Genomic DNA, 24,175 nt, shown 5'->3' with positions numbered 1-24,175 from the left:
CACTCAGCACGGGATCACTGTCCTCCCAGCACATCCAAGCCACCCTCCCCAGGCCTCCCTCCATCCTCTGCCTGCAGGCTCGCTAAGACAATGTCAATGGAGAGACCTGGGATCCTTAATTCCAGAGAGGCTGCTTTAGAGGGGATAGTGGTGGGCTTATTTTGTGGTTGGGGCTCCTAAGGAGGACAGAAAGGACAGGAGGGGCAGGGAGGGCACAGCCACACAGGTGGCAGCCAGGCCAAGAGGACCAGCCAGGAGCAATAAGTGGCTCGAGAATGCCAGTGATCAATAAAGATGTCTTTATTGTCTCTTCCCAAAGCATCTTTAACAGAGCTTCATTCACTCCCAGACAGACTGGAGAGAGGATAGAGATGGAGCCATAATGACAGGGTCAGGATTAGAAAGGAGCAAGGCGGGGCAGGGATGACAGGGTGGGTAGCCACAGGGCGGGGCTCAGGGAGCCCCAGGTGCAGTGACGAAGATGTCCTTGTAGCCTTTGATCTCCTTGACCTCATTGCTGCTGATGAGAACCTGGAGCTGGCGGGGTCCGGCTTTGGTGGGGTAGAGGTCCAGTTGAATTTGGAGGGTGTGTCCAGCCACCAGAGTCCCAAGGCTGAAAGTCAGAAAGGGCCTATGAGAGCCTTGAGGAGTCCTGCCTGTGGGGAGGGTGATCAGTTCCCCTCTGGATGGGTAAGAAGCTCCTACTAGCCACCACCTCTAAGCTCAGCCTTTCCTGAGGAGGGTGAGAAAGTGGGGGCAGAGAGGCACTGCACAGGAGACTGAGGAGAGTCCTGTGATGCCACGGGGCAACGCTTATCCAAGACCAGCACAGGAGAGGTGGGCAGAAGCGTCACTTACTCCTTTGCTATCTGCCCATCGATGAGGCCGCTTCCCTCCAGCACCATCATGCAGCTGCTCAGAGCCACCATCAAGTTGTTGGTGAGGGTGATGTGGACTCTCAGTGCCTTGCCCACCTCAGCTCTCTCAGACACCTGTGCGGAGAGAAGTCAGCAATCCCGTGCGCAACTGGCCTCACTTCTGCACTCTGGTTCAGTTAACCCCCAACTCCAGGTCCCTGGCGACCACCAGGAACTGCCTCTTAGGGCTAACATGCTATGAATATGAGCTGAGAGTGTTTGAGATGAGCACATACAAACACCTGTCTTAGGTCACAATACTCCAAGGAGCCACCGCCAATCAGAAATTGCCACCAAGCTGAAACCTGTTTCCCTCCCCACCATCTAGTTCAAGATGCCCACAAGATGTCAACAGAAGTGCCAGCTCCAGTGGGTGGGTGGTGGCTACTAGGAAGGCTGTGTTAGAAGGATCCTGAGGACAAAAGATCACAATCGATTCGTGTCTAACACAGGTGTGGGATAAGGAAGTGGTGTCATATGTGCCACCTATGTGCCATCAGTGATGTCATTCTGCCCTTAACATTCATCACAGAGGAAATAATGAGGCCAAGGTCCCACGATGTGGTAATGGCAGAGTCAGGACCTGACCCAGATGTCCCAGACCCTAGCCCAGGATCTTTCCCCACACTGCTGCATCTTCATCAACATCAGCAGGGCATACACTCAAGTTTTTCCAGGTGTGCTCACTGCTGTGCCACGGCGCAACACCACTGTGGCCTGTGAGTGGGAGGCAGGCATCCTCCCTACTTGTTTCTGGAGTCCCTGTGCCTAGAATGGTGCCGGCCAGATGACGGACATCAGTAAACACGTGTTGAACTGAAATGAGCTCTGACCACCCACATCATACTAGGGTCTTGTCCTGGCTGGGCCAGAGACTCAGGGAAAAGGAAAAACATACCTGACTTGTCTGTGGTCCAGGCAAAAATACCAACTCCCTTGCACCCTAATGAGGGTGTCAAAGTAGAACAGGTTAAAATAACTGTCATCTTCAGGTCCCTTACTGATGGGGACCAATTAGCAACAGACTTGGCATTTGCCATGTTTGCTTCAGGTATAGGGCAGGGCCCTGGCTGCAGCCCCAGGCTTGCGGCTGCGCTTGCAATTCTGTCCACACTTTGCCCCAGCACAGAGGCTGCATGGCGTCAGCTGGCTGACAGCCTGACAATGTGCTCAGGTGAAAACTGGAGGGTATGTCAGCTGATTTATGGTCCAGAGTTGCCCAGTTCTCATTTGGGGTGGGGAGGGGGGTGCTGTTGGGGAAACCTCCAAGTACAGGGCCAGGTTTGGACTAGGCAGTGGGTAAGTCTTTCCGAGTGGGAGGGGCAGGTGGGGAAACGAGGCTTTAGGGAAGGAAACTCTGGTAGCAGGAGATGGGGAACGTGCCCACACTCTTCCATTTGCCCTTCCTTCGCCTGAAATTCCTTCTTTGTGTAATGGCCTTGCTGGCTACTCAAGCATCTGAACTCAAACTCTGAAGCTCATTTTTCATTTGTTTCACTCTTTGTCACCTCAATCTTGTCAATATTCACCTTTTTTTTTTTTTGAGACAGTATCACTCTGTTGTCCAGGCTGGAGTGCAGTGGCATGATCTCAGCTCACTGCAGCCTTGATTTCCCCAGATTCAAGCAATTCTCCCACCTCAGCCTCCCTCGGATCTGGGACTAGAGGCATGCACCACCACATCAACTAACTTTTTAAAAACTTTTAAGAAGAGACAAGGTTTCACTATGTTGCCCAGGCTGGTCTTGAACTCCTGGGCTCAAAGATCCTCCTGCCTTGACCTCCCAAAGCACTGTGATTACAGAGCTAAGCCACCACACTTAGCTGGTGTTCACTGTTTGAATTTGACTTTGTGGAGTCTCTAAATCTGTCGTCTCCATCTCGTAGTCACTGCCTCTCCTGTCTCTGTGCCTTTGCAAAATGATTTCCTTACTTAAAATGCCTTCACAGCCATCTCGTTTCTCTATACAGCTTCCTATGCATCCTCTGAAAAATAGTACCTCCTTTGAGAAGCCTTCAGGCCCCACCCCACACTGATACAGAGCACAAGACCACACCACACTGTGCTGAAGCCATCAGTGTGGTGTGTGAGGTGGGGACAGTGTCTTGCTGGCTGTCCCAGCCCCTGGATTGGGTGAGTCTGAGAGCCTCTGAGCCCCGACCTGTGTCCAGACACCTACCTCAACAGACAAGTGGGGAGGCTCCAGAGAGACATCTTTTAGGACCAGCATGGACCTCCCTGTCTCTTCAACCTCAGCGATGCCAGACACACGGATGAGCTTTTCGTCCGTCAGCTTGTTTCCGTAATTGCTGTAGGGCAGGAGGAGCGGCCACTGTGTCTCTAAGCACATACAAAAGACACCATGAGTCCAGGACATGGGGCAGAGAGAGAGGGGGGACTGTAGATGTGAAAGAGAAAAAATTAGAATTTTTATGTGAGAGGTAAAAGCGTGAGTGAGTGTGTGTGTGAGAAAGAGATGGACAGTGTTCCACCAGGCACACACTGCCCCCAGGGCTCACTTCTCCGGCTCACCTGGTGGGGTGGCATCAGAAGTGCAACAGCTGGCAGCTTCACCACCTGGAATGTGTGTGTGTTGAAGGAGGGCGTCTCTGTGTGATAGGGCTGGGCCCGCCCCACTGTATTCATGGCCCCCCAGCTCCCCTCCCGTAGGTGGCTTCTCAGGCCTGCCTCACACTCACCCTTCCCAAAGTCCAGGTTCAACCGCACCGTGTGCCTCCAGAGGGGCTTCTGGGTGCCACCCCCATGCAGCAGGGCCTGTGCACAGAAGCGCACCACCAGTGCAATGGGCCCCCAAGGGTGGGTGCTGTCTGGCACCCTACGGATACACAGCAGCAGCTGCAGGTCCTGGCCCCACTCGGGCATCCTGGCCAGGTGAAGCTGCAGCTGCACTGGCTGATTCCTAAGATCCCTGGACTCCAGGAGATCTAGGAAGGGCGAAGAAGCTCTTTGGGGGCCCAGCATTTTCCGAGAAGCCTTCATGAAGACAGCTCTCTCCTCAGAGGATCCTGCAGGAGGGAGAGGCAGGAGAGGCAAGCATGGAGAGGGGTAGAGAGGACCGGTGACTTTCCTGGGACAATAAGGCACAGGAGTAGCAGCTCAGGGAGGCAGCCTAGTGGCGCAACTGAGGTACCACTTGCTGGGTTCAAATCCTTGCTCTGTCTCAGTCCTTTAATCTCTAAGAGTTCAGTTCTGTCATCTGTAACCCAGGGATAATATCTGCTTTCCTTATAAGGGATTCCAAAAAAGCCAGGCTAAGTGAGTTGCTGGCTGCAAGCACTCAGCACTGTTCTCTGCCATCACTATGGCCACCACCAGTGGTAGTCTTCACTCACCACCGCTGGTCTGCTGGAGAGACTGTCATCATCGTCATGAAGCCAGAGGCTTCTCTCCTGGACCAGTATCCCTCCAGCTAAAATATATGCTCGAAACTTATAAACAAAAGAGCTTCATCTCTTGCCTATGGGGGCTACTCAACACAGAGGCTTAACCTGAACTTACTCCTATCTGTGGACTTCTCTACAGCAGTTGCTATGTGCCAGAGGCACTGTTCCCAGTGCTTTCTATGAATTCACTCATTTACCCTCACAACAGCCCTCCAAGGGACTGTTATCCCATTTTACAGATGAGGAAATGGAGGCACAGGGGTGGTAAACTGTGTCCAGGCTTACACAGAGCACGGGAGAGTCCTGTTTAGTACTCAGGCAGCCTGACTCCACACACGCGCCCTCCATGGGTGTGTCCACCCCATCCACAGGCCCCGGGGCCCATCCTCCCACCTCACCACTCCCCTCGCTACCACCCCTCCTGCCATGGACATAGGGAGACAGTGACACCACTCTGGGTGGAGTTAAAATACAGGACATCCAACAACATTTGAATTCCAGATAAACAACAAATGATTTTTAGTATAGTACGTTCCATGCAATATTTGGAACTTACTTATATATTAAAAATCATACCCACTTTGAATTTCAGATTAACAGTGAATACTTTTTAGAATAAGTATGTCACATACAACATTTGGGACATACACAAATAAAATATTTGTTTATCTGAATCTACCCAGAATTGAAATTTGAATGGGCATCCTGTTTTTTTATTTGCTGGTAACCCTACCCAAGGGTCATGTGCCTGGGGTCCAGGAAGAACCCCTAGGAGTTTGCCATGAGGAAGAGGTGATTAGATGGTGACGCTTTCAACTTGGAGCCATCCCAGCTAGGGGGTAGCACAAAGAAGTTTAAACCAGCCCTCTCCCCAAATTCCCAGCCTGGCACCTTCTGGGTACTTGTAGGAGCTGGTGATGCTCTGGCGCTGGTCTGACCCAACCATCTTGGTGCTGATCTCCTTCCCGATGGAACTGGTGCTGTGGGCCAGGATTTCCTGGGCCTGGCCATCCCCGAGAAGCCAAATTACTTCATCGGCGTTCACCTCGGCATACACAAAAGGGGTGTCATAGGCCAGGTGGACATCCCCTTCCCTGATGGCCTTCACAGAGGCCGGGCCACAGCAGAACAGCCCTGTGGAGGCAACAGGCTACTGATATGGGGGCCAGGGGCAGCTGGCTGTGGCTGTGGGAGGTGGAGGTGGGATGGGCAGTGGCACTGCTGACCCTCACTCTTGGGATATCTTCCAGTTTACCAAGTACTTTTGTTCCCATTAATTCATCTGACCCTCACAGCCACCCTGTGAAGTGGCAGCGCTCATCATCAGCTTTTCCACTTCACACTAAGAAAACAACTGAGGCCCAGTGACCCATCCAGGTGACACCGCTGTCAATGGCAGAGTTAGATTCCTGATCGGAAGCTGCGACAGCTGGGACCTCAGGAATGGGGCGCAGTGGAAAACGCTACTCTTCCCTGGCCTCCTGCCCCCATGGCCAGCCACCCTAATCTGCCTCCTCACAGAGCCAGGGCCCGTCTTGGTGGTCGTCACTCACCACTGCTGGTCTGCTGGGGAGTGGGGTCCAGAACCTGCCACCCGTTGTATCCTGGCGGGAGATCTTTCCGGATCATCCAGCACTCATTCCAGACATGGAAGTTCCTGCAGGAGGGAGTAAGGAGACAAGGACTCGTGTTAGCTGAGGTTTTGCCAGGTACCAGGCACTACAGGGAGTGATTTATATCATTGTTTCTTTTTCTTGCTTTTTATTAGGAAGTAATTTCGTACTAAAAGTCACAAGAATAGTACAAAGAACATCCATCTACCCAATTCATCTGCTGTTAACATTTTGCCCCATTTTTTTTCTTTCAGTGTGGACATATGAATAGATATCTACACATCTACGCTCCAGTGTTTATTTCCTAAGAATAGAGATCTCTCAACCCCTATATAGTTCATCAACTCTAGCACATTGGATATTGATGTGATGCTTTTATCTAATTTACTGTCTACATTTTAATGTTGTCGGTTGACCTAATGATGTGGTTTAGAGCATTCTTTTCCCACGTGGCACGGGATGCTGTCTGTAATCACACACTGCATTCAGCTGCGCAGCTTCTCATACCCCTTGATCTTGGAACAGTTCCTCCACCTTTCTTTTGTTACACTGGGGTTTTAAAACACTCTCTCACTTTCTTTTTTTATTTTTTTGTAAATTTAAGGGGTACAAATATAGTTTTGTTTCATGGAGATATTGCCTAGTGGTGCATTCTGGGCTTTTAATGAAAACAGTCTTTATTTTATTTATTTATCTTTTAAAACCAGAGCGGCCCCCATTTTGGGCTTGTCTGACATTTCCTCATTATTAGACTCAGGACATGCATTCAAAGACAGAACTGTACCTAAGTTACATATTCTCAGATATACCACTACTTCCTGAATCAGAGATGATTCAGCCCTTTAGGAGTCTAACTGTGGATCCCAGGCTGAAAAACCCTCCTTACCAGCATTGATCTCATTGCACCCTAGCAATCTTGTGAAGTCGACATTATCTTCATTTTACAGACAAGGAAATAGAAGCTCAGAGAGGTAGGGGACTCCTAGGACAGCAGCTAGTTCTCACACAACTCAAAGAGTCTCACCTGGAGGCTGAGTGCGGTGGCTCACACCTGTAACCCCAACACTTTGGGAGGCTGAGGCAGGTGGATCACCTGAGGTCAAGCGTTTGAGACCAACTTGGCCAACATGGTGACACCCCATCTCTACTAAAAATACAAAAATTACCCAGGCATGGTGGTTGGGGCCTGTAGTCCCATCCACTCAGGAGGCTGATGCAAGAGAATCACTTGAACCCAGGAAGTGGAGGTTGCAGTAAACTGAGGTCATACCATTGTACTCCAGTATGGGTGACAGAGCAAGACTCCATCTCAAAAAAAAAGGAGTCTTACCTGGAAACTGGCTGGAAGGCTGGAAAAGAAAAAACAGGAAACCAGATCTGGGGGTAGAGCCAAAGACATAAGAACCAGGAAAAGACACCAAAGATACACAAATAAAGGGATCCACAGAGATCACACACACATGCACACAGAAGCAAGTGGGGTGGGGAGAGGAAGAAGTCAAGAGAGACAAGAAGATGTCTACAGAAGCAGCCAGTCCAGGCTCTGTCTGACTTCTTGGAAAATAGAATGGTACAAATAGAGACTCAGAGAAGGAAGAGGAAGATGAATAAAGATTTTTGAGGTTAGTGTTCAGAAGACACCCAGCTAGTCATTTGGTTGAGGCCTCAGAATGTTATCCCATTGTTTTCTATCTCTGAAATGAGTGTAATTTGATGATGTAATTAACCAGAACAACCTCCTGGGTTGGGGAATTCTCTTCTTCTCTGAGTATCAGCAGCAATGTTCTGGGCAATCTTGCAATATTGCCTCAAGAGCCAGAGAGAACCAGATCAAAGTTTTCCTGCTTTCCCTGGGACAGAGCAGAGATCTGTTCAAGACAGTGCCTCTCACCATATTTTGTCTCGTTTCTGAGTTGACAGCATCTCTGCATTTCGGTCATAGTACGTGTCGATGGTCAAGTTCCTATCCATGTTGTGTGCGGAACGGAAATTGGAAACAACACGAGTTGGAACACCTAAGCATCTCATTACTAAAGAGAAAAATAAAGTATAGAGAATCACTGAGTTCATCTAGGCAGAATTATTGGTTTTCCATGCATAATTTCTAACTTTCAAGCTGGAGGAGAGAAAGCCAAGACTCTTACGGAACCACCTGAGTAACTCCTTTATTCCCAGAGAACCACACCCAGTCCCAGAGCCTGCTTCCCCATCAGTGGTCAACATCCCACAAGGAGAAAGGAATCATTTGAGGATCACTTAAAACAACAGTTAACAATAATCCATTTTATCATTTAGCAGTCTTTCCACTAAGCAGCTTTCCAAGTTAAAAACAGAGAACCTAAAACATTTAATAACTAGAAAGAAAAAATTTAAATTTTTAGCACCGTGCTTAGCTATTTTCAAATGAAAAGCTGTGTGAACTTTGGTAAGTTGCTTAACTTCTCTTGTCCTTAGTAACCTCATGTCTAACAAAATTAACCAAACGATTATTAGTTCCAAAAATTTTTTTAACTTTTATTTTAGGATTGAGGGTACACCTGAAGGTTGGTTATATAGGTAAACATGTGTCACAGGGGTTTGCTGTACAAATGATTCCATCATCCAGGTATTAAGCCCAGTACCCAGTATCTTTTCTGCTCTTCTCCCTCCTCCCACCCTAGTTCTGAAATTTGGGATCTGTAACTCTACTTAAAGATAAGAGGTGGTATGAAAAGATAAGGGGGGAGATATGAAAGAAATTAGAGAATGGATAGAAGGACAAGATAGACTTCTAGAGACAATGGAAGCCGTCAGCAGAGACAAGGGGAAACCGGAGGCAGCAACCATCTTTAACAAGGCAGCAGCTCCCTCTTGTGGCTTCTCATGATACTGCTATAAAGGCTTTTAAAAACTGAGTTAAGATTTCACAAATCGAGTCACAAAGTGTAGACATTACCCCAACACATACACACACACACACACACACACACACACACACACACACACACCTGCCTGCCCAGAGCCAGATGAAGTCAAGTCAAGAGCCAGCAAGGGCCAAGTGTGAACTTGGGGGGACATGCATCCCGACATCTGCCAGCATGGCGAGGAGTTCGGAGAGGTTTATCCCACTCCTCTCCCTCCCAGAAGGGGCAGACAATGCCCACTGAGGCTGCCAGGAGGATTACACAGCTTTGAAAAGTAAAAGGACTATTGAGAGCATCCAATCCATTTGTTTGGATTCTCTGAAGAGCCCCCAAAAAGGCTGACTCTCTACAGTCACCTGTCCACTCACAGCACAGCTCCTGGGCTTGTCACAGATCCATAGCAGGTGTGGGAGCAGCACCTGGACTGCAAGTGGCCAGAAGAAGCTTGGCAGGGGCAGCTCCCCCAGTGCACAGTGGCCCCAGAACTCAAGGGCCTGGAAGTGGGGAGAGGCTTGGAAGTGGAGCAGGGTGGTGGACCTCATCCTTCTCCTACTCATCCCAGGCCTCCTCAGTAACACCTACCTGGCCACAGCCTGGGGACTTCTCAGCCCAAGGGACAACTGGGAATACTGAATGCCAGAATAGTCCCAGCCCCATTTCACACCTGAGCAAAGTGAGGTCACTGGATTCAAACACTCAGATTTAAACCTCCTCTGTGTTTGCAGCACTTATATATAACTGCCAGGCTCTGCCACCCCTCTCCAAAAAGTCTCTGCTCTTGTCTTTGGCACCTGTCTCTGTCCTCTTCATTCTCCTCAACTCAAAGTCACCCTGTTAGTTCAGCAAACGTTGATCAGGCTCCACTCCCTAATGTAGCAGGACAGGCCTGTGTAAGGCACTTTGGCCTTGCAAGGGTGAGACAGGCAGTCACCTCAGCATTCTCCATCTTCCTCTCATCTTCACAGATAATCTGCTCAACAACTTTGCACTGAATTGTAATAACTGATACTGCATAAAACATTGATATTCTTTAAGGGTAGTCACCAAAGCAGAAAGTCTGTAATGATAACTGCTCAAGGATCTCTTGGTGAAGCAAGAGATCTGCCTATGGGTGAGGTCAGCTATCTCATGCCATCTGCTTGCACCTGCCCCCATGCCAGGCTCGCCTCAAGCTGAGATGCCAGAGCAGGTGGCAGAAAGAAGCCATTTGGTCTCTGCTTCAGGACTACAAGCTCCTCTATCCAGGTGACAGTTATAATAGTCTGACTGCTCCATCAAGGATACTGTGCAGTTGATTGCCACAGGTCAACCCCCCTCTCACATAAATGCACAGGATCCCTTGAGACTGTATGGTGTGCTGCTTCAGGGCCTGGGTGCCCACCACCCCCAGCTGTGGGGCCATGGGCAAGTAATCACACGTCTACATGAGTGATCTTTTGCTCACCGGTGCACATAACAGATGCGAAGACCCAGCACTGTCCATACTTCACAGGCTGCCCGCCCCTGGCTGACCACTGCCGTAGGATGGCCACGCTGCCGTTCCACTCCAGAGGACTGACCCCCTTGGAGTAGTCCTCACCCCAGTTCCCCTGCAGCACGCCATTGTCATCATTGCTGTTGATCTGCACAGGACAGACAGGTAGGTTTCCACAGTGCCCGGGGAAGCTCAGACTGTCCTCAGACAGCGGGAAGCATCCATCCTTACCATGGCACTCACCACCCTGCACACATACACCACGTCATTCCTCTGGGAACAGTCTTTGGCCGGGTTCTTTAAGTAATACAGGTTCTTGTTCAGGATCTCAAAGCAAATGTCTATGATGTCCTCTTCAAACTTCCAAGTGATTTTGAGGGAGAAAAAAGAGAAGAGCAAATGTCTAGAATTCTGAAACTTTAAGTCACTAACAGACTTTTGGGGATGGCATGTGTATGGGGATGTAAGGGGGGCACACTAAATATAAGACAAGGTCCTGTCTTTGAAGAACTTGTAAATCAAATTGGGAATGTATTAGGTTTGGAATTCTGAAAAACTAAACCGTGTTGGTCTGACGGAAAATAGAAATAGAATTTGGAGAGAACCCTGTTGACTGAATAGATGAGAGAAGGTTTTGGTACCAATGGACTTTGCTGGATTGGGTGAACAGGAAGAGAGGAGAGTGGGGACATTTACCTGAGGTATTTGAGCATGGTGGGCATCAAGGACTTAGACGCCTATCTGGAGGACTTGAAGGAGCAGGGAAAAGATCAGAGCAGAAAAAATCTAGAGATCAATGTAAGGCCAGGCATGCCAGTCTTGAAACCAGGTAGAGGAGCTCAGAGTGGATGCTGTGTGCCCTGGAGGAGCCAGGGTAGGCTCAGGATAGACATGCACAATGTTTGTCTCAACACTTTGGCTGCCAAATGCACAGGTATTTTTCTCAGTTTCAAAGAGGGTCACAGGTCGCCATGGTTGGAGAATGGGGAAAATGTGCTCTCCTCAGCAAGGCTTCTGCCACCTCTTCCCTTCTGGAGTTTGTGGACAGGATTGAGGTGGCAGTGGGAGGGAGAGAGAAAACGCACCTTCAGGGGTTGAGAGTGGACTCGTTTCCCAGAGCCAAGGTCCCCCTATGTACACTGACTGGATATTTGATGTGGTTAAAGAATTACTGTTCGTTTTTTTTTTTTTTCATGTATTGTGATTAAGTTTTTCAGAAAGTTATCATCTTTTACATGACCATATTCTGAAGTATTACTGGATTATATATGCTGAAGTGTTACTGGATTAAATGATATGTTATCTGTAATTTGCCACAAAAAAAAAAAATTGGCGGGCACAGTGGCTCATACCTGTAATCTCAGCACTTTGGGAGGCCGAGGCGGGTGAATCACCCGAGGTCAGGAGTTGGAGACCAGCCTGGCCAACATGTTGAAAACCTGTCTCTACTAAAAACATAAAAATTAGCTAGGTGTGATGGCATGCACCTGTAGTCCCAGCTACTCGGGAGGCTGAGGCGGGGGAATCGCTTGAACCCGAGAAGTGGAGGTTGCAGTGAGCTGAGATCTTACCACTGCATGTCAGTCTGGGCAACAGAGTGAGACTCCATCTCAAAAAAAAAGAAATCTAGCAGTAAAGTGAGGAGTAGGGGTGGAGCAGAGGAGTACAGACCAGGGATGGACAAGATTTTTCTGTAAAGAACCAAATAGTAACGATTTTAGCCTTTGTAGGCCATAAGGTCTCTGTCTCAATAACTCAATTCTGCCATTGCAGCATGCAAGCAGCCACAGACGATATCTAAATTAATAAACATGGCTATGTTGCAATAAAATGCTATTTGTGAACACTGAAATTTGAATTTCATATAATTTTCACATCACAAAATATTATTCTTTTAAAATTCCTTTCAACAATTTAAAAATGTGAAAACTATTCTCAGCTCATGGGCTAAACAGGCAGTAGGCCACATTTGGTCTGTGGGCTGTAGTTTGCAAATACCTGGTATTGAAACAGACACAAGATACATCGATCACTATTAAAGCTGAGAGGTGGGTACATGGAGATTCATTACAGTAGCCTACTTTGATTATGTTTTAAGGTTTTCATAATAAAATGTTACAAACTAAAAAGGGGGCTGGACGCAGTTGCTCACACCTGTAATCCCAGCACTTTGGGAAGTTAAGGCAGGTGGATCAGAAGGTCAGGAGTTCAAGACCAGCCTGGCCAATCTGGTGAAACCTCGTCTCTACCAAAGATACAGAAAATAGCCAGGCTCGGTGGCAGACACCTGTAAGCCAAGCTACTCAGGAGGCTGAGGCAGGAGAATTGCTTAGACCCAGGAGGCAGAGATTGCAGTGAATCAAGATCGCACCATTGCCCTCCAGCCTAGGCGACAGGGCAAGACTCCATCTCAAACAAACCGAAACAAAAACAAGAAAGACATCCACCCCTTCCTTCCTTGCCCCTCTCACTGGATATGAAGTTGGCCCAGCACCTCACACCCTTGCCTGTGTTAGTGGCCGTCCATGAGGGCTGTGTAATATAACAGCCTTACATAACAGGGTTGTGTAAGGACCAGCCTTAAGGAGCCCATCCTAGTCCCACATCGGGTAATGGTGTTACCTGCCCGTAGTTCCATGGCCAGGAGGTGATGAATCTTTCATGACCCTTATAAACAAAGCCATAATCTCTCATGACATACTCCTGCAGCAGTATTTCACTTGGCAGGTAGACGTCATCCTCTGAGCGTTAAGAGTGGCAGAGGCGGCAAAACCCCAAACCAAAAAAACAGAGTAATGAAATTAAAAAATAGTAAAGTCAACATGTTTCTGGAAAACAGGAGGAATAGCCAATGGGTTGATAGCAACAGTAATTAAGACTGGACCCCCTTAAAGGTCTACTATGTGCTTTTCTAGAAGCCAGAAATACAATGTATACCTTAAAAAAACAATGATCTTTTCTTGATTGTAAAAGTGACTGATTATAGAGTGGCTTATTGCAGAGATTTGGAAAATACAGACGGGCGGGAAGAAGACAATGGAAATTGCTCATTCACACTACTCGGAGACACCCACCATTACATTTTAGTGTATTCTAGCCACTCTCTTTCTGTGCACACATACTTAATACAATTAGAATCATACTAGGAAATATTCCAGTGTTTTCACATAACATCACACCATGAATACTTTGCTCATGCCATTAAAAATCTCTGCAAAGATTATTTTTGTGAGAGCACACAATACTATATTGCATAGCTATGGGGCGATTTATTTTCTGGGCTTTTTCCAAAGAACCTCACAGAGCCTTCCCATTGGATCAGGTTATCATTACAAGCTGTGAGCATGCTCCTACCTGCACTCCAAGGGTTAAAAAGTAGGATGAAAGTCCCCAGCAGGTGAGTCACACTGTGACCCTGGCCCTGAGAGATATCTATCTTCAGAGTGTAATGGCCAATAACTGCATTGGCTGGTGTGAAAAGGGAGACTTGGAGAGAGTTGGAGTCAGTGGTGAAATCAGAAGCACTCCAGACATTCCCAGGCCGGACCCGGGTGAGGAAGAATGTGGCTCGGGTCCCCAGCAGCTCTGATGGCTTGGGTCCTGTGTAGGAGAGAATGATCCCAAAGTGAAGCTCAAAAAACCTGTGTGGTATATGATTCCAGGGGGGTTGGAAGGACCGTCACCTTCTCCCACCACTTGCTAATGCTTTTGGCTTTTACTGCCACTGGGAGTCCTCAGGCAAACCATTTAAGATGCCCAGGCCTCCGTTTTTTAATGTGTTAAATTAGGATCATAATAGTATCACCTGAAAGTCTTGTCCTGGAGATTAAATGAGCTAATGTATGTAAAGTTTTAGCACAGTGCTTGTTGTGTATCTACAGGTTGGCTGTTACTGCCACAATCCCGGTTTGCCGAGCTGACCAAATCTCTCCTTAATAGCACTAACAGGGTCCTGAGCATGAGGGGCCTGGGGCTCCCAGGACAAGAAAGTGGAGGGCGGCTCAAGTAGGAAAGGCAGGGGCCCTGTAGGCAGACTGTTAATGCTGTCATTTTGAGGGACCCTGCTGGGCCTTGGAGCAGGGGAAACTCACCGGTTTCAGCCACAAAGGTGATGTGATCGGTCTGGGACTGGAAGGGTCGGCTGAAGCTCAGCCGGAGGTGGAAGGGCTGGCCGCGCCGCACAGTGAGCCGCTTGACGCCCATCTCCTGCGTGTGGTGCTCCTTGTTGTTTCTGGAGCTCTGCAGGTCCACAGACTCGAGCTGCAAGGTTGCCACTAGGGGAGTGGAGGGGACAGGTCATGCCCGCCCACAACTCCCTGGGCTCAGGCATCCCCTGACGCTTCTCAGTCATTTTTGGGAGGTGCAGGGGGTTGGCGGGAAGGGAGGTGCTGATCCTGGTGAGTTCCACGTCTGGACCTGGAGCCACAATGATCAAGGATTGCATCCCCAAAAGGGAAGCAACTCCAGTTAACCGAAACTTAACCCCTGAAGAGCCGCTGCATGCTCTTAACTATTTGTTGACAATCTTTCTAAAAGTCACTCTATTCTTCTACTAAGAATAAACATACTAGGATTTTGTATGAATTAAGCCAGTGGGCTGATTGGAGACTGAGACTTCAGCAATAGGGCAAGCCCCTGCTTTGGGATTCTGAAGACTCTCTGGGTCACTTCTAACTTATTCCTGGCTTCTCAGCCATTTCTAGGTGTATGAGGAGGGCACTGCGTGGTTCCTGTGTGCGCACACCTGCTATATGGTTGTGAAACTCTCATAGCACAGTGGGCAGTGGACGGGCTCTGGACTGACACAGCCCCAGGTCTATCACCTGGGCTGTGAGACCTCAAGCAAGCCCCTTAAGGTCCCTAGACATCAGTGTCCTCATCTGAAAAATGGAGACTATTGTATTAGTACCTCATAGAGTTCACATGGGCATTAAGTGAGGATGTCCGTGGAAGGTCCTTGGCATAGTGCCAGGCACAGAGTAATCACTTGGTCATTATTACTCTTTACTGGTAGAAATCATGAGGTCTTGGATTACATTTCTTTTGCTACGTTTGCTGGCAATGTTTGTATTGCATTTACTGTCAACAAAAGTTCATTCTTTCCCCTAGTAGTACATCAGTTTATCTCAGCAGTTCTCAACAGGGGAAATTCTGTGCCCTGGAGGACATTTGGCCACGTCTGGAGACATATTTTACTGGGAAGAGACTGCTAAGCAGCATCCTAAAGGAAAAACTCATGTTTGCTCCCAACTAGTTTTTGTGCCGTTTGCATTTTGAACTTCTACAGAGGTTCTTTATGTTTTTGCATCTTTCCTACTTATCTTGACCCTTTTTTTGGTTGGTTGTTTGAGACACGGTCTCACTCTGCGGCCCAGGCTGCAGCGCAATGGCATGCTTCTGGCTCACTGCAGCCTCAGCCTTCATCCTGGGGTCAAGTGATCCTCCCACCTCAGCTTCCCCAGTAGCTAGGACCGCAATTGTACACTATCATGCCCGGCTATTTTTTTTTCATTTTGTACAAATGGAGTCTCCCTATGTTGCCCAGGTTGATAGATCCTGATTTTCAGACATAAATGTTTTACTTTTCCATATGCAGACTGGCTAAACTATCTTCCAGTCTTCAGCTGAGTAGTCAGTAATAAGCTGATCCTAAGAATTAGGGCTTAAGTTGGAGGTCAGTGGTGTATCATCAGCTCTTACCTCCATGTTAACACTGAGCCATTAATAAATACTCTTTGGGGCAGGGTGCCATGGCTCACACCTGTAATCCCAGCACTTTGGGAGGCCGAGGCAGGTGAATCACTTGAGGTCAGAAGTTCGAGATCAGCCTGGCCAACATGGCGAAACCCTATTGTCTACTAAAATACAAAAAGTAGCCAGGCGTGGTGGTGAGCGCCTATAATCCCAGCTACTTGGGAGACTGAGGTGGGAGAATTGCTTGAGCCTGGGAGGTAGAGGTTGCAGTGAGCCAAGATCGTTCCATTGCACTCCAGCCTGGGTGACAAAGTGAGACTCCATCTCAAAAAAAAAAAAAAAAAAAAAAAAAAAAAAAACTCTTTAGGCATGGTTGTTCAACTGCTGTAACTACATATAATCTTTGAATAAAGCTGAACTCAGTGTTTTTAAATTTCCTTCACAATCTAAAATCAAATCCAGTTTTCATGTTTTTCATAAACATGTCAAATGTCTGGCTAAAAACAGAATATGCACAACGATCCCTTGATCCGCCTCTTGGTAACAATCTTGTAAGGCAGATTCAATAAAGGTGAATTACTGGATCAATTGGTACAAATTTGTTAAGCCTCTTGATGTGTTGGGGCACTTAAATAGATATGTTATTAGAACCAGAAAATTCAGAAAAAGATCTAAGATGGATGCCTTTTGATCATTTAACAGCAATTTTTAAACTTCAGTTCCAACTCATTTTGTAGTTTATGAAATCAATTTAGAGAGAGGTGGCAAGTAATAAGAAAAATTGAATAGAATAGAAAACATACAATGCATCACACATAGGAAGAACAAGGACAATTTTACGTGTAGCTGGGTCATGATATAAATCATGGATCATAGTTAAAAGTCAGAAAGCAGCTGGCCTAGATCTGGTTGGAAACTGGTTGCATCTCATTTGTTCCTGAGCCTGAAGTTTTCATAGCAGGACTACGGAGTCTTCACGGAAAGCCTCTCCATCCCATACACAACTCCCATCCTGAATAATCATGGATCCAAAAGAGGCAGAGAAACACAGGAGGGAACAGGACTCAGGGCAGACTTTTCCTGGCTGCTGTTTGTAGCTCAAACCATAGTTCCTAGGGACAGCCAACTCAATTTTTCCCTAAGCAAGTCTTCCCTTAGTTTGGGGAAGAAAGGGGAGGAGGAAGAAGGAAGACATCTTCCTCTCCAGATGCCCAAGTCACAGTCCATGGAGAAAACTCATTCTCTATTGGGCATTCAGGTTTTCTTTTTCATTCCATTCCACTGAAGTACTTCTCACATCAAAAAGACGATGATTTATACAACAAAAGGAAGGGTTTTCAAGAGGAGGAAAAGAAGCCAAAAGGATCAGGAAAACACTTAACAAAGCAGGAAATCAAGCAGAATCAGTTAATAAAAACATGTCAGCACCCACAAGGCCTTTTTGACTTGGCCAGAGTCCCACTGGAGTTAATGGCATGAGTAAGATGAGAGCTAAGCTCCAGCCACAAGACTCCTGGCACTTATTTGACTAATACAAAGACAAGGGTATAAAAGGATCAAAACATATCCTGATGTATTAACAGCCTTTTAAGAAAAAGGAGACGGCTGGGTGCGGTGGCTCACACCTGTAATCCCCGAACTTCAGGAGGCAGAGGCAGGCGGATCACGGGTCAGGAGTTCGAGATCAGCCTGACCAACATGGTGAAACCCCATCTCTACTAAAAATACAAAAATTAGCCGGGCATGGTGGCATGCGCCTGCAATCCCAGCTACTCAGGAGGCTGAGGCAGGAGACTCGCTTGAACCCAGAACGCAGAGGTTGCAGTGACCTGAGATTGTGTCACTGCTCTCCAGCCTGGGTGACAAAGAGAGATTCTGTCTCAGAAAAAAAAAAAAAAAGAAAGAAAAAGAAAAAAAGAGACATTAAAACAGCTATCTGCCTAAGATGAGCTCTGCGACGCAAAGCTCATATCCTCTGACACCAAACCCAAGACAGCCCTGCTCTAATGCATGCCTCCGTCTTTCCATTCGGGTCTTGGCTCAGCAGTAACTACTACACAGGGGCTTTCTTCAGCCACCAAGCATGATGCATTACTTCCCACCATGTGGTTACTTGTTATCACAACTCCCCTCTACTTTCTTCAAGGCACTTAGTATCTAGAATTGGTTCCACAAAAGCAAGAGACCTCAGCCATCTTTAAATGCAGATCCCCCTGCCTAGAAAGGAGCCTGATGCCTAACGGCAGATGCAAGGGTAACGTTCATGGAATACTTACCACATGCCCCGCACTATTTAGAGCATTTTACACGTCTGAAATAATTTATGTCCTCACCACCCCTCTGAAACGGAGCTGTTGATATTGTTCCTGACATACAGGAAGGTGCTGGGTAGAGATAGGATTCAAACCCAGGGAGGATGGATCTCCAGAGCCTGCCCCCTTAACCTGCACAATCTCTGCTGTCCTGGTGACATTTGCTGAATGGATAGACACACATGTGCATGAGGTTCAAGGAGAGTCATCTTGCAGAAAAGCACTGGGGATGAAGGAGATGGAAGGGGACAGAGCCTGTGAGAGCAGCAGGGCCAGGATGAAGAAGGGCTCAAGCCCCGGCCAAGATGCTGCTGCTTGATTCAGTAGTCATGGGTAGATCTATCCCTGATGGGAAGAAAAAATGTTACATCTTTCTGAGGACAATTCATCAATATTTATTACAAAATAAAAGAAAGCAGCTGGGCGAGGTGACTCAGGCCTGTAATCCCAGCACTTCAGGAAGCTAAGTTAGGCAGATCATGAGGTCAAGAAATCGAGACCATCCTGGCCAACATGGTAAAACCCCATCTCTACTAAAAATACAAAAATTAGCTGGTTGTGGTGGTGCACACCTGTAGTCCCAGCGACTCAGGAGGCTGAGGCAGGAAAATCGCTTGAACCCAGGAGGCGGAGGTTGCAGTGAGCTGAGATCGTGTCACTACACTCCAGCCTGGGGACAGAGCGAGACTCCATCTCAAAATAAAGACTTAAAACATAAATACCTTTTACACATGAACTTCTCATCTAGGATTTTTTTTTTTTAATAATAATAATTTGTGGCCAGGTGCAGTGGCTCACACTTGTAATCCTAGCACTCTGGGAGGCTGAGGTGGGTGGATCACAAGGTCAGGAGTTTGAGACCAGCCTGACCAACATGGTGAAACCCCATCTCTACTAAAAATAAAAAAAATTAGCCAGGCATGGTGGTGCGTGCTTGTAATCACAGCTACTCAGGAGGCTGAGGCAAGAGAATTGCTTGAACCCAGGGGGCGGAGGTTGCATTGGTGGAGATTGTGCCATGGCACTCCAGCTTGAGTGACAAGAGCGAGACTCTGTCTCAAAAATAAAAAAGGAAAAAAAAATAATAATTTGTGTACAAAAATTAAGCATAAAAATGTTCAGTGCAACCTAAATATCTTACAATAGGAGTTGGCTACATAAACTTGATTCCTCTCATCTGACGATTCCAACTTGATTCCAACAAAGAGGGCATCAATAGCAACCAAAAAACGGAGCAAAGATTAGAGAGAAGTCATTCACAAGACATTAGAAAGGAAGTTGTTTTGAAAATACTAAAAATCAGTATGTACAGGTTATCTTTAGGTGGTAAAATTATCAGAAATTTTTCTCTAAATTTTTTGGCGTTTCCCAAGCTTTTACTTTGAATATTTAGGCAAAGTGCTACTTTGACTAAAGGCAGGCTTTTGAGCAGGAGTGGCAGGATCAAAGCTTTACTTTAGGATTAATTCAGCTGTGGCATTTATCCCAGACCAAAGGGGAAGAAGACAAGGATGTGGGAAGGGCAGTGAGATCCCTGTCACAATGAACCAAGCCAAAGGCTCATAAGGACCTAAACAGAGGTATTGGTAAGAGGAAAAGAAGGACCACTCTATGTGTGCAAGGGGCTGGCATCCCTGGGCATGTGGCAAGCTAATAAATACTTATTGAAATATTTTGACTTGCAGGAATTCCTAAGCCCCAGCTAGGGTGGATGAAGAATGGGTTCAGTTAAAGGAATCAACTGCCAACAAAGTCCCAAGCAGTCAGGCTAGTGGGGAGGCCGGAATGCTGCAGGTGGAGACGATAAAGGGCAAATTCTATCTAGTGCAGCTGGCAGAGAATTGGCACCTGCCACAAAATGCCAGGTGGACTCACCTCCGGCCCTTCTTTGTTTCTGCATTTATTCTACCTTCTTTTCTCTTTCCACTTCTCATTATTGTTGTCCGTTTTTAGGACTTTTACAAATACTTTATTCTTTTTCATTTCTTCCCTTCTTAAAAAATTTGAAAGAGTATAATCTGTGTGAGGGCATATGAAGAGATTCCTATATGAGATTACTGCCGTGTTTTGTGCCTCTTTTAGTGTGCAAGAATAAAAATGTCTTATTACTTAAAAGTTCAAGTCCAAATTCCTTAGCCAATCATTCAAAGCCCTCCACAACGTGGTTCCAACATATCTCTCCAATCTTACTTCCTTCTAGCCCATAAACAAACTGCTTCACTTGTACTGTGGCCTCCAAATAGATCATACTCGTATCTACCTCTGACAGCTCCTGGCCCTTCCCCAATCTCTTTGTGTCTCCATTGTACCCACTCTTCAAACAAAACCCAGCAGCCACTCCCCCACAAAATCCTTCCCAAGTATTTCAGAACATAGGGGTATGTTTGCACTTGCAACAATAGTTGAATATCTAGCGAATGTTAACTAAGCGTTCTGGAACTCCAGGCTTTACATGAATCATCTCCTGCTCTCCCTATAACTATCCAATTAGATATTATCAGCCCCACGTTACAGATAAGTAGGAAGATGATTGGCAAAGTTAAGTAACTTGCCCGGTGTCATCTATTTAATTAAGTGGCAAAATTGGTATTTAAACCTAGACAGTTTGACTCCAGAGCCTAGTTCTTAACTTCTGGCTGGTGGTACTGGTCTGAGGGTTTTCAAACTTTTTTTTTTCCTAGTAAGTGAGTATTGTGCTTTCTTCAAATGAAAACATAGTAAAAGACCTAAGAGAAACTTCTTTAGTGGGAGAACCAGGCAGGGATTCTGCCCACCCCCAGCCTTCTCCAAACAACACAGTAAAAAGCACAGCTCCCTCTTAGCCTCCTCATTCTAAGATGACAAGGAGGACACAAGCCCTCAGGTGGCTCAGCAGGTCAGGACAGAACCAGCTCCAGGACCCACTCGATCTGTCACCCTGTTCTGCAATTTCCTAGACTCTGAACCCCTTATTATTCAGTTAATTGCCTACTACTCTGGTGTTTCTTTGAAACATTATTTTCATGTAATGGTGTCTACATGATTAACTATATTGCTGATTATTTACACCCAGTACCCAGCAATTCAAATAGCTGCTGGCAGGAAAAACTGTTCTTAAGCTGGCTGTACAAGTTAAAATCTTAGGTCTTTTGCCCCTTAGGTAACAAAGCATTGCGATTCATAATATATAAAAGTGGCTATAAACATCAAGAAGACACTCTTGATATAATAACTGCAAGAAATGCAAGCTAAAACAATCATGAGATTCTTCTCTGATCCATTCAAAAATATTTAAAAGAATAAGAATAACCTATTTTGCTGAGAGCATATGGAAATGGACTGTCTCATATCCTGATGGTGAGAGTGTACATTTACATAGACTTTTTAGACACAATCAGTTGATATCCATCAAAACTTAAAGTGGATATTGCTTTGATCCAGCAGTTATTCTTTTAGAAATCTTACATATAAAAACTATTTGCACATGTATGCCAAGTTATATCATCAGGGACATCATTGCAGCACTGTTTATATTAGAAACAATCTAAATTTCCACCAATAGGAGATAGTAACAAACTAAGCTAATGCAAATTAATAAATTCATTAAATAAATTGTGCTTATATGCCCAGAATGGAAAATTATAATCATTACAAATTTTTGATAGATCAATAGGCACTGACATGGAAAGATTTTTAAGATATGTGATTATTTTTAAAAAGCAAATCATAAAATAATATATACAATATAAGCACAAAATTGTTTGTGCAAAACAAATCATTTTATATAATCTAGTTTTATTTGGAAGCAGTTGATTAAATGCTAATGGGGCTTTCCTATGGGAGAGGATCAGGATTGAAAGTATACGGGTATGTAAAAGGGAACTTGAGCTTGTTAAAATTCTGCGTGAACTTTTAGCTTTTTATAACAAGTATATATTTGTGTGTATTATTTACTTAATTAGAGTATGCAATTTTAAAAAATAATATAACTGTTTTAGACTTACTCTAGTTGGGGATAGTAAAGGGGAAAAAGATACCCTAAAATATAGCCCTATAGTACCCTGGAATCTAGCACATGACAAGCTTCTTGAGCCATCTCTATCAAACCCTGGCTGCATTTTAAAACCATTTATATCTCGAATTTATTTTTTGTTTGAGACAGGATCTCACTTTTTCTCCCAGGCTGGAGTGCAGTGGCATGATCTCAGCTCACTGCAGCCTTGACCTCCCAGGCTCATGCAATCTACCCGTCTAAGCCTCTTAAGTAGCTGGAACTGCACACGTGTGCCACCATACCTGGCTAATTTTTGTATTTTTCGTAGAGACAGGGTTTCGCCATGTTGGCCAGGCTGGTCTCGAACTCCTGAGCTCAAGCACTCCACCTGCCTTGGCCTCCCAAAATGTTGGGAATACAGGTGTGAGCCACCATACCCAGTGTGAGACACAGTGCCCAGCCACTGGAGCATAATACGTGCTTTAGAACATTATTGTAAGAAATATATGACTGAGTATGGTGGCTCACGCCTACAATCCCAGCACTTTGGGAGGCCAAGGCGGGTGGGTCACCTGAGGTCCGGAGTTCAAGACGAGCCTGACCAACATGGCAAAAGCCCATCTCTACTAAAAATACAAAAAGTAGCTGGGTGTGGTGGCATGCACCTGTAATCCCAGCTACTCGGGAGGCTGAGGCAGGAGAATCCCTTAAACCTGGAAGGTGGAGGTTGCAGTGAGCTGAGATCATGCCACTGCACTCCAGTCTGGGGATCAGAGGGAGACTCCATCTCAAAAAAAAAAAAAAGAGAAAAAAAGAAATACATGACCCATGTTTAGTGCCCTACCTGGCAGGCCCCATGCGTCAGCCAGGCTGGTCTGGCCTGTGGGCGCCTGTTCTTCTCACTCCCAGTAGAGGAGCAGCAGGGGTTCTGAAGAGATCCAGAAAGGGGCCTGAGCTCAGGGCTCGGGGGAGCAGCTCTGAGTGAGGCCCTGAGAGTCAGGGGAGATGCTGGATGAGGGAGAGGTCTAGGGTCTGAGAGGGGTCCCCAACAGCTTCAGAATTTGAGCATAGAAATAGCCTCCCAAGCACCCAAGGACACCTGGTGGCAGGGGCCAAGCTCTTTTGGGGGCTCTTCAGACTTCCCAAGGCCATTCCAGACCGCCAGGTTTTAAAGAAAAAGCTCTTCACTGCTTCAGAAAAGAAAACAAATGGCCATAGGATTTGTGCTCCAAGGTCCAAATGCAAATGGGGAAGTGGGAAGAAGGAGCTAAACTGCACAATGAGCCACCAATCATCAATTCAGTCTCTCCTGTCTCTTCCCTTCGTCCTCTACCCTCTCCAAACTTCTCCCCTCTTTTGACTTAGTACCTCCGAAAAGGTTAGTCGATTCCCAGTACTCACCCTGATCCATCTCTCTCCTTCTCCTGTCGGCCGCGGCCTTTCAACCAGTTAGCAGCACGATTCTAGACCTAATTGCCTTGTGAGCCTTTACAGTCACCCTGCTAGAAAAGTCCTTCCATCCCTGAGTCAGGCGGGGCTGCCACTTCCTCCTCCTCCCACTCCTCCTCTTAAATTTCCCGTTGTTCCAGGTATATCTTGGCATAAGGAAAGGAGCTTCTGACTTAAGCCTTGTAAAAATGTGCTGAGAGATTTGTTTCTGTGGCCTCCTTTTTGCGCTGAGAAGACTCCCAGGTGATGTGGATGGCAAAGCTTAGCTTGAAGCTGTTCCCTTGTGCCTCTGTCACTTCAGGTCTTCGGACCCGATTTGATCTAAGCCAGCTCAGTCTGGCTTCCCCTGACCATTTGTGTGTTAAAACAGGGACGGGTAAGAGGAAGGTCATAGAAAAAGAGTCATGAGGACCCTTTTCATAAGATGGCGCCGAA

The 24,175-nt window shown here is 46.5% G+C and overlaps 1 protein-coding gene across 1 annotated transcript; it reads right to left on the bottom strand.

Annotated features, from left to right (window-relative positions):
• Positions 1 to 282: 282 nt before the first annotated feature.
• Positions 283 to 23,705, bottom strand: TGM7 (transglutaminase 7). Its single transcript, XM_032297152.1, has 13 exons — positions 23,693 to 23,705; positions 14,404 to 14,586; positions 13,667 to 13,912; positions 12,935 to 13,053; positions 10,544 to 10,672; positions 10,283 to 10,460; positions 7,827 to 7,965; positions 5,876 to 5,979; positions 5,214 to 5,456; positions 3,618 to 3,944; positions 3,098 to 3,258; positions 859 to 992; positions 283 to 613 (listed from the first exon to the last, which is right to left on the bottom strand). The coding sequence occupies exons 1-13, from the start codon at positions 23,700 to 23,702 to the stop codon at positions 454 to 456; spliced, it is 2,133 nt and encodes a 710-aa protein (XP_032153043.1). The 5' UTR covers positions 23,703 to 23,705; the 3' UTR covers positions 283 to 453.
• Between the last annotated feature and the right edge of the window lie 470 nt (positions 23,706 to 24,175).

The sequence above is a fragment of the Sapajus apella genome, unplaced genomic scaffold (assembly GCF_009761245.1).
Source record: "Sapajus apella isolate SASKATOON/1434 unplaced genomic scaffold, GSC_monkey_1.0 scaffold37, whole genome shotgun sequence".
NCBI classification, from domain to species: Eukaryota; Metazoa; Chordata; class Mammalia; order Primates; family Cebidae; genus Sapajus; species Sapajus apella.
Note: the sequence above shows the minus strand (reverse complement) of the source record. Positions and strands in the feature narration are given on the sequence as shown.

Coding starts and splice junctions, on each gene's coding strand:
- TGM7 (XM_032297152.1), bottom strand. Junction 10,673..12,934: donor GGCCATGGAACTACGGGCAG/GTAACACCATTA, acceptor ATCACTTGGAAG/TTTGAAGAGGACATCATAGA. Junction 3,259..3,617: donor GAACCTGGACTTTGGGAAGG/GTGAGTGTGAGG, acceptor GTATGTGCTTAG/AGACACAGTGGCCGCTCCTC.